At 36.3% G+C, this 13,859-nt stretch overlaps 1 protein-coding gene across 3 annotated transcripts in view; it reads right to left on the bottom strand.

The window, feature by feature from the left end:
* The window catches only part of TDRD5 (tudor domain containing 5), a 95,244-nt gene that overhangs the window by 56,383 nt on the left and 25,002 nt on the right, over nt 1-13,859 (bottom strand). For all 3 annotated transcript variants that reach the window (XM_036864700.1, XM_036864708.1, XM_036864718.1), the window contains exons 5-6: nt 6,461-6,544; nt 5,214-5,270 (exon numbers count right to left, since the gene is read on the bottom strand). In XM_036864700.1, the coding sequence (XP_036720595.1) occupies nt 5,214-5,270; nt 6,461-6,544 (141 nt within the window). The remainder of the gene's footprint in view (nt 1-5,213; nt 5,271-6,460; nt 6,545-13,859) is intronic.

The raw sequence follows: 13,859 nt of genomic DNA, 5'->3' as shown, positions 1-13,859 counted from the left end.
TACTTTGAGTTTTCTGCAGTTTGACTACGATGTGCCTATGTAAGATTTTCTTTGTATTCATTTTGTGGGCTTTCTGGGTTTCTTAAATCTGTAAACTCTTTCATAAAATTTACAAAATTTTCAACCATTATTTTCTCAAGAATTTTTTCTCTTTTCATTTTTTCTCCTTACCATCTTTCTCTCATCACAATTATACATATGTTAGGCCACTTGGTATCGTCCCACAGGTCTCTTTTTTTTTTTTTTTTTGGCCATGCCACACGGCTCACAGTACCTCTCAGTTCCCCAACCAGGGACTGAACCTGGGCCACGGCAGTGAAAGCACCAAATCCTAACCACTATACCACCAGGGAACTCCCAGATTCTGCTTTTTAAAAAATTTTTTTCATTTATTTTCTCTGTTCTTCAGATTGGATCATTTCTACCAATCTGTTCTGGGGTTCACTGATGCTTTCTTCTGCCATTTCCAATTTGTTCTTAAGACACTGCAGTGAATTTACTTCAGATATTTTATTTTCAACTCTAGAAAATCATTTGACTTTATAATTTCTTTTTCTCCACTGAGGTTTCTTATCTGTTCATTTAGTGTGAACATATATTGCTTTACATTTTTTTTTAATTTTTTATTTATTTATTTATTTATTTTTGGCTGTGTTGGGTCTTCGTTTCTGTGCGAGGGCTTTCTCTAGTTGTGGCAAGCGGAGGCCACTCTTCATCGCGGTGTGCGGGCCTCTCACTATCGCGGCCTCTCTTGTTGCGGAGCACAGGCTCCAGATGCGCAGGCTCAGTAGTTGTGGCTCACGGGCCCAGTTGCTCCGCGGCATGTGGGATCTTCCCAGACCAGGGCTTGAACTCGTGTCCCCTGCATTGGCAGGCAGACTCTCAACCACTGCGCCACCAGGGAAGCCCGCTTTACACTCTTTTTAATGTGGTTTTAAGAATTCTTTAAAACCTTTTTGCTAACTTCAACATCTGCATCATCTCAGGATCAGTTTCCATTGATTATTTTTTCTCTTCACCAAGGGCCACATTTTGTTTCTTAAATCTATCCAGTAATTTTGGTTTGTATCCTGGACATCATAATATGTAAGCTGTAGAGACTGTGGAATCTTTCACAGTCCTTCTAAGAGTACTGCTTTTTGCTTAGTTTTAGCTGGGCGTTAACTTGACTAATCTTAAATTCTGACTCCCTGTGGTGGGCAACAGCTGAAATAGATTCAGTTCTTTTAGCCTTACTAGGCTGCTTTGAGTCTGCCCCAGGCATGTGTAGTTCAACAGTCAGAGATTTGAGCAGAATTTATGTGCAGAATTTGATGCTCCCTCTCTGCAGCTCTCTCCATCCTATGATTTCTCCCCTCATTTTTCAGCTGCTTATGTAGCTCCAAATCAGAAGCCAGTAAAACTTCTGATTTCTATCCAATCTCCAATTCCAAACAATGTATGGGGCCTGCCATCAGGCCAAAATCCAGGCAAATAAAAAGGTGCCATTCCCTCCTCCAGGTGCTGACTCCTTTCCAGTTTCTGCCTGCTTTTGGACAATTTCTAGTACCTTCAGAGAGTGATTTTGCATATTTTGTCCAGAACTTATAATAATTATCTTCAGGATTGTTCCAATATAGGCTACTCAGACATAATATTACCTTAATTTATTTGCATGCCTGAGTTTCTCACTAGATTTCAAAAACCTTAGTGACAGAGCCTTTTATGCCTGGATCCCCAGTGCCTCCCTCATTTATTTTGACTTTCAAAATGTTCCTCATTTTTACCTACTGTTTTTTCTTAGGGCATAAGCTGTTATATTTTTTGCTCTTGTAATCTTTGAAGTTTAGTCTTCATTTCTGAAATGATTTTTCCTTTTATTTATAATTCTTCCCTGAGTACTGTTCACCTTATTTACAAATTCGTGTAATTCAGATTTATGTTGTTCTTTCATGTTTTGTATCACTTTCTTAGTATATATTTTTGAAAAAGTAGGTTTCAGTTTTGACCTTTATTAGGGACATGTCTTTCTGACATGCTTTTATTGTCAGTAGATACGTTATTCTGCTCCTTATTCTCATTTTTTCTTAAGACAATGATGCAATTTGACCCTGATCCTCTTCAGTTGAAATTCATTGAATTATGAAATTCATTTTCCTGACTTACAGGACATCATTCTGGATTGCTTTCTGCTTCACAGAGCTCCTCCTTCCATTGTTTTCATATACTGTTTAAAAATACAGTAGGTTAATTTTGAAATTTCCTGGCTCTTTTCCCTTAATACTACTTACATCTAAGACTTCTCTTGTTCTACTGTCCGTATCCTGCTCAATTTTTCATTAGTGTCTGTAAGGGAGCTCTGGCTGGTCAGTTTCAAGAATACACAGGAGCTATGGTGCTCCAGCCCTATTCAACTCTTACCATGAAACATTCTCTGCTATTAGATAAGTCAAAATATCATCCAGTTTCAGCTGCTGTTTTCAAAATGGCTTGCTGTACATTCTAGTGAATACCTGATGGCTATTTTGCGATTCTTTTGTCCCTAGGTCCATCAGACATTGGCTCTCTTGCTTCCCTGTTTTCTCCTGGCACAGACATTGATATTATGAGGCTCTTGTGGCTGCTGCTGATTACTCTCCAGCAATTATTCATGGGAGATCTATTATCCGATTTTGTTATAAATATTGTCTGTGGATTTTTTGTTTTGCTATCTAGTTTCTCTGACTGTTGTTACGTGGCACTTCAGGAAGATCCAAAAACTATGCTGTCACTGCACTATCTTCCCTTCAATTAGCAATTTAACAAAGGATCTTGAAAGAATGGCAGACTGGTGCCCAGGTATTTCAAGAGGACAAATCACACAGGTAGCTTTTATAACATGTTGGATAAATAAAGGGTTAGTAAGTGTTACTACAAGTTAGAATAAAGGTTAAATTAAATCTATACTTATTATATATTTCTAATAATAATGTTGAATTTCTGCCGAAGTCTTTTTACTAAGAAGGGCAAAGAGCTTCCCTGTAACATTAAAAGGTTTGTTTTACAGACTCACAGACTTAGAGAATGAACTTATGGTTAGCAAGGGGGAAGGCGGGGTGGGGGAAGGACAGATTGGGAGTTTGGGATTGACATGTACACACTGCTATATTTAAAATAGATAACCAACAAGGACCTACTGAATAGCACAGGGAACTCTGCTCAGTATTCTGTAATAACCTAAATGGGAAAAGAATTTGAAAAAGAATAGATACATGTATATGTATAACTGAATCACATTGCTGCACGCCGGAAACTAACACAACATTGTTAATCAACTATACTCCAATATAAAAACAAATCCTATTAAAAAAAAAAAGGTTTATTTTAATTTCTCCAAGATTGTTGACTTTTAATCTTAACTCCATGAATTTTTATTATAGGAAGCTACTTTTGCTAAAATGTTAGTTGTATAAAACTATTCACTTTGAGTTGTGAATCTGGCATAGGAAGTTTATTTTTACCCATAAATTTTGTGACAATTAAGTCATATTCTATTACTTTATTACTCTATTTTACACTTTATTCTTTTTAGTTATTTATTTATTTTTGGCTGTTGGGTCTTCATTGCTGCGTGTGGGCTTTCTCTAGTTGTGGCGAGTGGGGGCTACTCTTCGTTGCGGTATGCGGTCTTCTCATTGTGGTGGCTTCTCTTGTTGCACTGCATGGGCTCTAGGCACAGAGGCTTCAGTAGTTGTGGCACACAGGCTCAGTAGTTGTGGCTCGCAAGCTCTAGAGTGCAGGCTCAGTAGCTGTGGTGCATGGGCTTAGTTGCTCCGAGGCATGTGGGATCTTCCCGGCCCAGGGCTCGAACCCATGTCCCCTGAATTGGCAGGCAGATTCGTAACCACTGAGCCACCAGGGAAGTCCCTACACTTTATTCTGTAATTTCATTTTTAGATAAGTGACTTGACTTGTTAATCCAAAAAACATCAAGACTCTTTGTTTTAGCTTTCTCTCATGGGCCTATCTGAAATAAACTTTTTGGCTCTAAAAGATTCATTTCTTTAAATTCACAATGTGAAATTAAGTTTTCTCCATCACTGAGGGATGATATGCATCTTTTCTAAGTTTTCTTTTTTTTAGTCTACTATGAGTTTTAACAGTTATCGAACAATTACTATGTGGCAGGCACTGTTCTAATTACTTTATTTTAAGCCATTTAAACTTGACAAAACTCTATAAAGTAGGTAATATTATTCTGACTTTACATATCATCTATGAAATAGCACTAGAGGTGATGTATCTTAACCATTATGCTATGCAGTATCTCACAACATCCGTGTTCATATGTACAAATATGTGATAGTGTTCATGACATAGTAGTTAAGAGTTAGGATAGTGAAGCCAGACTGCCAGGGTTTCAAATCCTGGCTCCACCCATTATTGGCTACCTGACCCTTAGGCAAGTTACTTTTCTGTGCCTCACTCTGTTGTGAAAACAAATGAACTGCTATAAGGAAGGCATTCCAAATAGAGACTGGCACACCTAACCATTTTTAAAACTTGGGTATATGGCAGTATCTGAATTATCATTCTGCAATGTGATTTTTTTTTCACTAAAACATAATTGTTCCAAAAATGATTCATGTTGCATGGATGAAATCTAGTTCATTTATTTTATCTGCTACATATTACTCCATTGTATAAATGTCAATCTCAATTTATTTATCCATTCTCCTACTGATAGCCATTTAATTTGTTTCCAGTTTTTTACTATGCTGCAATGTGCGTGTCATATGTATGTCTTCATGTGCACATGTTTAAAAGTTTCTCTAAAGTGTATCTGTAGAAGTATTAATAGAACTCCTGAATCATCAGGGGTGCATATCCTCAAGTAAAGTGATATTGCCAAAATGCTCTCCAAAGGGGTTTTGTCCCACAAGCAGTGTATGAGTTACTCTGTTTCTCCATATCCCCACTGACACTTAGTATTATCAGACATGAAAAATAACTTTTATTCTAATAATATAACAATAGTGGTAAAAATATTCTTCCTATGCATAATGAAGTATTTATTAAGAATCAGATTCTTAACTCTTTTAGTAAAGAAGAGGCCACCAAAATGCAAAGCAAGATGTTTAAGTTCTAGAGCATAGACTTGGAGGATCCAAGGAGTAGCAACAAAATTTCTATCAATCATGAGAAACATAAGCAAGCCATAAAAAAACATGGTTGGTGAAAAAGAAAACACTCACCTCAAACTCTCCAAGAAGTTTAGAAATAAGTAAACCCTCTGGAAACCTGGATACAACCTAATAAATAGAAAATTGAAATACAATATAAACAGACACCACTGGAATGCTGGGTGACAAAATATCAAAATAAGAAAGTATAAATTTAAATAGTAACAAGGCAAAAATAACATTATTATTGAGTGAATTAATTAAAGTCACAGTATTGTTTTAAAAATCAGTTTCCAGGGTTTTTTTTAAATATTTATTTATTTGCCTGCACCGGGTCTTAGTTGCAGCATGCGGGATCTTTTTAGTTGAGTCATGAGGGATTTTTAGATGTGGCATGCGGCATCTTTTAGTTGTGGCATGTGAGCTTTTAGTTGTGGCATGCAGGATCTAGTTCTCTGACTAGGGACTGAACTCAGGTCCCCTGCATTGGGAGTGTAAAGTCTTAACCACTGGACCACCAGGGAAGTCCCAGTTTCCAGTTTTTAAAAAAGTTATAACAACCAAAAAAGGCAGTGAATTCCAACATTTCCAGAGTTGAGAAATCATTCTTGCATAATACTGCAATGCCACAACTCCCCAGAAATTCCTATACATAGTTCTTTAGCTCAGCTAACATAATTAGTTTTAGCTCACATAAAATAAATATTCTATGGCATAATTTCAAGCATTCTAAATGGCAGAAAAGAAATACAATGCACACTATAGAAAATGTTGGAAAACATAGTTAAGCAAAGATAGTAGCCATTGTTGTCCATATGCACATAAAAATACCTTTACTGAATATGAAAATAAGGTCATTACTTCTCCAGCTTTTTAGTATCATATCACAGACCTCTTTCCATATCAGTAAATATAGATCAACATGTTTCCTAGTGAAACTGAGCAGGACCCTGTTGGGGCCCAGGGCTCGAACCCGTGTCCCTTGCATTGGCAGGCAGATTCTCAACCACTGTGCCACCAGGGAAGCCCAAGATCTTTAACTTTTAACAATGATTTATTGGGGTAAGGGGAAGAAAAGAGAATTTTTGGAGGAACTTATATTTTCTAAATAATTTTGAGAACACTAAAAATGTTTAGAGTATGAAATTTATTTTTTTCTAATCTTAAAAGATTAGCCACTCCATTTGTAATATATTTGAAAAGATCAGGAATAAACATAAAACTAAAATATTTGTAGGCAAATTAAAATTAACCACAAATGATACCCAAATGTATAATCAATTATTCTTATCCATTTCCCAGAAACAGCAAACACTTACAAATTTTATCTTATGTTTTAGCTCTGGATTGATAGTCCCTCCAGGTCCAGTTTGTGCAATAACTGATTTGAAGGTATTCTCCAACTATGAAAAAAAGCGGAAAAAATTTTCAAGTTAGTCAAAAAAAAAAATAGTCAAAGATAAATCTGAACAGTATTAAAGGAAACATCTATCAAAGGAAACGTATGTCAATCAAATGGAAGAATAGTGTTCCTAAGAGGCACTGTAACATTTCATACCCTATAAAATACACTTAGAGTTGATGGACTCTTTTTTTTTTTAATATATTTTTTAAAAATTTTATTGGGCTATAGTTGATTTACAATGTTGTGTTACTTTCTGCTGTACAGCAAAGTGAGTCAGTTATACATATACATATATCCATTCTTTTTTAGAGTCTTTGCCCATATAGGTCATTACAGAGTACTGAGTAGAGTTCCCTGTGCTATACAGTAGGCCCTTATTTGTTATCTATTTTATATAGAGTAGTGTGTATATGTCAATCCCAATCTCCCATTTATCCCTTCCCCACTTCCCCCCTGGTAACCATAAGACTGTTTTCTACATCTGTAACTCTATTTCTGTTTTGTAAATAAGTTCATTTGTACCACTTTTTTAGATTCCACATATAAGCAATATCATATGATATTTGTCCTTTTCTATCTGACTTACTTCACTCAGTATGACAATCTCTAGGTCCATCCATGTTGCTGCAAATGGCATTATTTCACTCTCTCTTTTTTTTAACATACAGACTTTTTAATGTAGAAAGGTTTGAGGGTTTTTTGTTTGTTTGTTTTGGTTTTTTTTTTTGGCCACGCAGCTTGTGAGATCTTAGTTCCCTGACCAGGGATTGATTCTGGGCCCTCAGCAGTGAAAGAGGGGAGTCCTAACCACTGGACCACCTGGGAATTCCCTCGTCCTTTTTTATGTAGTTGGACTCTTTATAAAACTAAACACTGAAAATTTCCAGGATAATTAACATTCTCTATAACAATTAGATTGAGTCTTCAATTACAAAATCCCATACTTTTTTTTTTTTAATGCTTTTATTTATTTATTTTTGACTGCATTGGCTCTTCACTGCTGCGCGCGGGCTCTCTCTACCTGTGGTGAGTGGGGGTTACTCTTCATTGCAGCGCACGGGCTTATGTGGTGGCTTCTCTTGTTGTGGAGCACAGGCTCTAGGCATGTGGGCTTCAGCAGTTGTGGCTCGCAGGCTCTAGAGCGCAGGCTCAGTAGTTGTGGCGCACGGGCTTAGCTGCCCCGTGGCATGTGGGATCTTCCCGGACCAGGACTCGAACCCGTGTCCCCTGCACTGGCAGGTGGATTCTTAACCACGGCGCCACCAGGGAAGCCCCCAAATCCCATACTTTTACCCAGTAAAGATTTTTGTTACTAATTTTCTTCTGTTTATAAAATTATTCAATGTTTATTAAACACATTATTTAATGCAGGTTAGAGATGGGATGGTGGAAGGTCCCTGGGAGCCAGGAATGAGAGTGAGCCAGGGCACCGGTGGAATGTCTTGCCTTAAGGAGACAGGAAGGAGAGCTCTGCTGTTGTAATAGAAATGAAGAAGGACCAGTAGGGATACAGAAAGGCTCTGTAAATGTGGGGTCAGCAGGTGGAGAGAGTTACTATCTGATAGCTTCAGTATTCTCTGTGAGTTCAGAAGCAAGGCCCACTCCTGAGAACAGCAGGAAAGGAAAGGGAGCTCAGATAGCTGAGAAAGTGGAAAAATAAAGTTGAGGAAAAAAATGGATGATTATCTAAACTCAACAGGTAGGCGGTAAAGATAGGCGAGGCCTGAGTTAAGATAGCAGGGGTCAGAGGATTTTAGTAGAGAGAAGCCAAAGGCATAGAGAGGCCCCAGTATGGTAAAAAGATGATGCATGGGAATAACTGAAAAAATAAGTTGGAAGCACAGGAGGTTAGGAGTAGAGAGTATCATGGAACATATCCAGACACCAAGGTCCAGTGAAGAGCCACGGAGTGGAAACCTGAAGTAGAATGAAAGGGTGGGAGGGAGACACAAGAGGGAGGAGACATGGGGATATATGTATACATATAGCTGATTCACTTTGTTATAAAGCAGAAACTAACACACCATTGTAAAGCAATTATACTCCAATAAAGATGTCAAAAAAAAAAAAAACAGGTGAATAAAATTTAACAGGAAAGCAAATAATAAAATTCAGGATATTTTAAAAATTATAAAAAGTAGAATGAAAGATCATGGAGTTATATTTAGAGCTGATAAGTAAATGTAAAAAATATACATTAGAAAAAACACAAAGATATAAAGAAAAATACAAATCACCTAAAATCCTATCACAAAGACATAATCACTATTAATTTTTTCCTTCTAAACTTTTTATTTTTTAATATTTCTTCATATTACCACTTGGCCTGTCATTACTTACAAACTGTGTGACCTTTTAGGTTTCAGTTTCTTCATATGAAAAACGAAGACAATCTCATTATCTCCTAAGGCTGACATGAAAGTAGGATCTGAGAAGGGGGAATTAGATTCCTAAGATTATATCACTAACTTTCACAAAAGGCCTCAGCCCTTGGTCTTAGGTTCTTTACATTTCTCCTGGATCTGCCATGAGATAATTCCCTAAAGCTCTCCCAGTGAACAATGGGAGAACCTAAAGATAATTGATTTTTCACATCCCAACATGCTCCCACCATTTGAAGATTCAATACAACAACTTATTACAGTAAGTCCCCTACATACAAACGAGTTCCATTCCAAGAGCACGTTTATAAGTCCAAGTTGTTCGTAAGTCCAACAAAGTTAGCCTAGGTACTATATAGTACTGTACTGTAATAGGTTTTTAATACTTTTCATACAAATAATACATAAAAAACAAACACAAAAAAATAAAGAAAACATTTTTAATCTTACAGTACAGTACCTCAAAAAGTACAGTAGTACAATACAACAGCTGGCATACAGGGGCTGGCATAGCGTGAACAGGCAAGAAGAGTTACTGACTGGAGGAGGGAAAGGAGGTGAGAGACAGCAGAGCTGAAGGATTGTCAGTAATAGGAGACAGAGGGCAAGCTGCAATTTCACTCACGCCGGATGCTGATGGAATGCACGTTCGCATCTTTGAAAGTTCACAACTTGAAGGTTCGTTTGTAGGGGGCTTACTGTAAATTATCACTGTGCTATGTGTTTCAGGGGACCAAAAAAGGGTCACTTTTCACAGCTACACAAAAATTCACCAATTTTGATAAGTTTTTTTTTTAAAATGCACGTTGATATGACAGCTATCACAATACAATCAAACAAAATTGTTTCAAATGAAGCTAAAGACAACTAGGTGCTACTAGAGCCATCTTATGGAAAAAACCGAACGAACTTTTTAGCCAACCCAATATTTGCCAAGCCTGGGTTAAGATGTCAAAATGATAGGCTCTTAGCTAGGAACAGAATGCATCTCAAGAAGATAAGAAAAAAATGTTTTTTGCCTCAAGCTAGATGAGTAAATTAAGCTGACTTTAAACTGAATGCGGTGAGGGAGATTTTTTAAAGTCCAAGTAATCCTGGGAATATCTAGATTAGTAGGTAAGTAGATAAGTAGAAGGTAAAAGTTATAATGTTTCAGGGAAAGTAGGAGTGGGAGATAATCAGTGATTGACATGAAGAAAGTAATCAAGAGGAGACCCTGATTTCAACAATGCTTTAGTGTCAGATGCCTACACACCAAACAGAAAAAATGGACAATAAATCAAGCTAACAAAAGATCACAAATAGGGGCATAAATAAAGATGGAAAGTAACCCACTATATATATATGCCATATTCAGATAGGAGCCTACAGAACCAGAGAAGGGGCAGAGAAGAGCTTTGAATCAAAAAGATATACTCCTCAGAAAAATGGATGAAGATATGAATAGGCAATTGATTAAAAACTAACACTAGCTAGCCAATAAAAGCATGAAGTTCAACCTCTAATAAACAGACATTAATAGTCAGATATAGTTATTAGCCTATCAAATTGGAATATTTTTACAATAATGCTCATTTATTCATTTAACAAATATGTACTGAACACAAACTATGTGCTTCACATTGTACTCAGCACTGAATATACAGGGGTAAATAAACTAGGTATGATCACTGCCCTCATGGAACTTGCAGTCTAGTGATGGGAGACCAACATGAGACAGTCATATAATTACATAATTACAACTATGATGAACATTATGAAAAACCCACAGTGTCATGATAGAATACTATGCCTGAAAGTGTTAGGAAAGCAACGTGAGATCTAACTTAGACTAGGGTTGGTGAGGAGGGAGAGGTCAGGGGAGGGTGTTCTGAAGAAGTGCCCATTTATACTGAGTACTAGCAAAGGTACAAGGAAAGAAGCACATACACATGCATCTTATGTGAGTGCTAACTGAAACAACTTTTATGGAGGACAACCTAACTACATACATGATAAGCTATAAAAGTACACATTCCTTTAGATGTAGTGATTGCTCCTCTAGAATTTTATCCTGTGGAGTAACAGAGATACCTGTAAATTTGAGCAAGATTTTCATCAATAAGGTTATGTTTAATTGCAAAAATAGCAACAGCCTAAATCCCCAAGTTTATGTGGAATCTAGAAAAATGGTACAGATGAACCAGTTTGCAAGGCAGAAATAGAGACACAGACATAGAGAACAAACGTACAGACACCAAGGGGGGAAAGAGGGGGTGGGATGAATTGGGAGATTGGGATTGACATATTTACACTAATATGTATAAAATAGATAACTAATGAGAACCTGCTGTATAGCATAGGGTTTCTACTTTGTTGTACAGTAGAAACCAATACAACATTGTAAAACAACTATACTCCAATAAAAAAACATAAAAAAAAATCCCCAAGTTAAAAAATTATGGCATATCCATAGTGCCATTAAAAATTATGTTGCATTATAATATTTAACAATGTGGGATGTTCATAATTCATAATTCTGACTAAAAAAAGCAAGTCACAAACCTGAACCAGAATGATGCTAAATTTTATTTTTTTAAAAAAGAAAAAGTCAACTTTTCTGGGTGATAAAAGAATATGTGATTTTAATTTTCTTCTGTGCTTTCCTGTCTTTCAAATCTTTTGCAATCTATCTGTATTACTTTTGTAATAAGAGAAAAATTTTAAAAACATAGACACCTGGGTGATATTTAGAAACATGAGGGTGGAAGCATTTTGGAAGGAAGATACATGAAGCTAAAAGCAGAAAGGAACAGAAGTTACATCTTAGAGGAATATACAGCAGACCTTTTGGCCATATGGTAAAACATTAATACATTTCTGATAAAGATCACAAAACTGGCACAGACACACATACAGAAGTGATGCTTTCAACTGCTCAAATATTTGCTAAGTATCTCATTTGACTAAAAACTAGGAAGTATGAAATTTGACTTGCCAAACTAAAAATTTCATCTGAACTCACGGGAAAATAGGCAGGGAACAGCTACTCTAAGTTGGCCAGAGAATGCAACTTCCAGAGAATTGCACTAAAGAACTACTGAAGGGCTCCTTTTGACAGTAATTGTTTAATAGATCCAGTTACTTGTTGAGGATACTCTGAATAGACACTGGAGCCAGGTCATCAGGTGAAATTTAAAATCCTTCTTTTTTTATATTCAATACCAATCACAGCATCTAATTCATGTAAAAACTATCAATTATTTGAGTGAAAAAGTTAGTTGCAAACGAAGACCCAGCCCTGATTTTTAATTCATTTAAGACCAGAACTTCTTTTATAATTCCAGGTTTACCTACTTTAAATCTCATGCTGAATATTACAATAAGTTTTCTAAAAGTAGGGTAGGATGGGGTACTGATGAAATAAAATTATGTTAAGACAGGAAAAGAAAAATTAAACATAAAATTCTCTCTCTGCGCATTTGAACCGCTACCTGCTTTACTGTGTATTGTACATCTGCATTATACATTAACTAGATCCCCTTAAAAGATACAGGAATGCCTACTTGCCAAAAAACAAAAATAAAAGCAAAAAAACAATTTCCTCCTGGCTCCAGCAAAGTAACTCCTTAGGAGATAAAATTCCTTTTTCAATCCTGTAGGGGGGTCACAACAACCTACTAATTGCCTTGTTGAACTATGTAAACTGTCAGTATGTTACTTTGATGTATAACCCTTTGTCTCAAACACTGATGTAACTGTGCCTTGACCTCTAAGAGGTGGAACAGTTTTCAGAGCTTTCTGAAAGACCGCCTCCTGGGTTATAATTCTCAGGTTGGCTCGAATAAAATTTCCCATTTCTTTCTTAGATCGACTATCGATTAATTTTTTTCATTGACAGTACTCTTAGTTGTAAGGCTGGAGAACAAAGAAATGCCAGATCCCTGTTACTTGACCAAACACTCTTACGGGCAATAACCTGTTAATGGGAAGCGAAGTAACATCACTGTTAGCTGTGGTCTAGGTCTATAGACTAAGGCAGAGAATTCTGAAGAGCTGGGCTAGACAGTGTCTGAGGCTTCATTCATTAGAATGATAATAGCTAATCCATACTTGCCCATTCACATTTTCATCCCTCATCTAAACTTCCTCTGAAGAGGTCAAAATAAAGGAAATTGAATAGAATGTGGTAAATAGATTATTCATGTCTTGCAAAAACAGGGTTTAAATTTTTCTAACCGTTTGCTTTTGTGAAATAAAGCAGGAAAATGGGAAAAGGTAGGATACTAATGAACAAGCCTGCCTGTTCCTCTTGCAGGTGAAAAAGAAACTCCAGTCCTCATTTTACAAACGAGAAACTGATTTTTTTTTAAATGTTTTTTCTATGACAAAAATAATATACGTTCACTGCAAAAAAATAAAATACAGATGATCAAAAACATTTGTCTAAATTACAATTTAAATTTAATATTGTTATAAATTTACCTATTATTTTTCTGTAAATATAAAAACATATACATATACTTGTAGGGTTTTGAGGGAACACCCAGCAAACTGACAGATCTATAATGTTAAGTAATAGAAAGTTGTACTTTTTTTAAATAGAATTATGTGGGATCTGATAATTATGTAGAGTCTGTCCCACTAGGAAATTAAAATATGTAATTTAGGAATTAAAGCCCACTCCTTAGAACAAGATTTAAATGGTTCTGGTGGCAAAAACTTCAACTGGAAGTGAAATGTGGTTATTAGGTTACATCTATGAGGAATTCTTGGGACTGCAAAACATAGGATGAAACTCAAAGGAAAATAAATATAGAAAAAATATCTCTGTATCTCTCTCAGCCGTCTCCTTGGAGCCATGCCAGGAGTAAATGTCCTAAACTTGGCATGTGTTATTGCCTGCTTCTGACAGTTAAAGGCCGAGTCTTCCTGACCAATTCTATAGAGTTT

The sequence above is a fragment of the Balaenoptera musculus genome, chromosome 1, assembly GCF_009873245.2.
Source record: "Balaenoptera musculus isolate JJ_BM4_2016_0621 chromosome 1, mBalMus1.pri.v3, whole genome shotgun sequence".
NCBI classification, from domain to species: Eukaryota; Metazoa; Chordata; class Mammalia; order Artiodactyla; family Balaenopteridae; genus Balaenoptera; species Balaenoptera musculus.
This window is presented reverse-complemented; position numbering and strand designations above follow the sequence as displayed.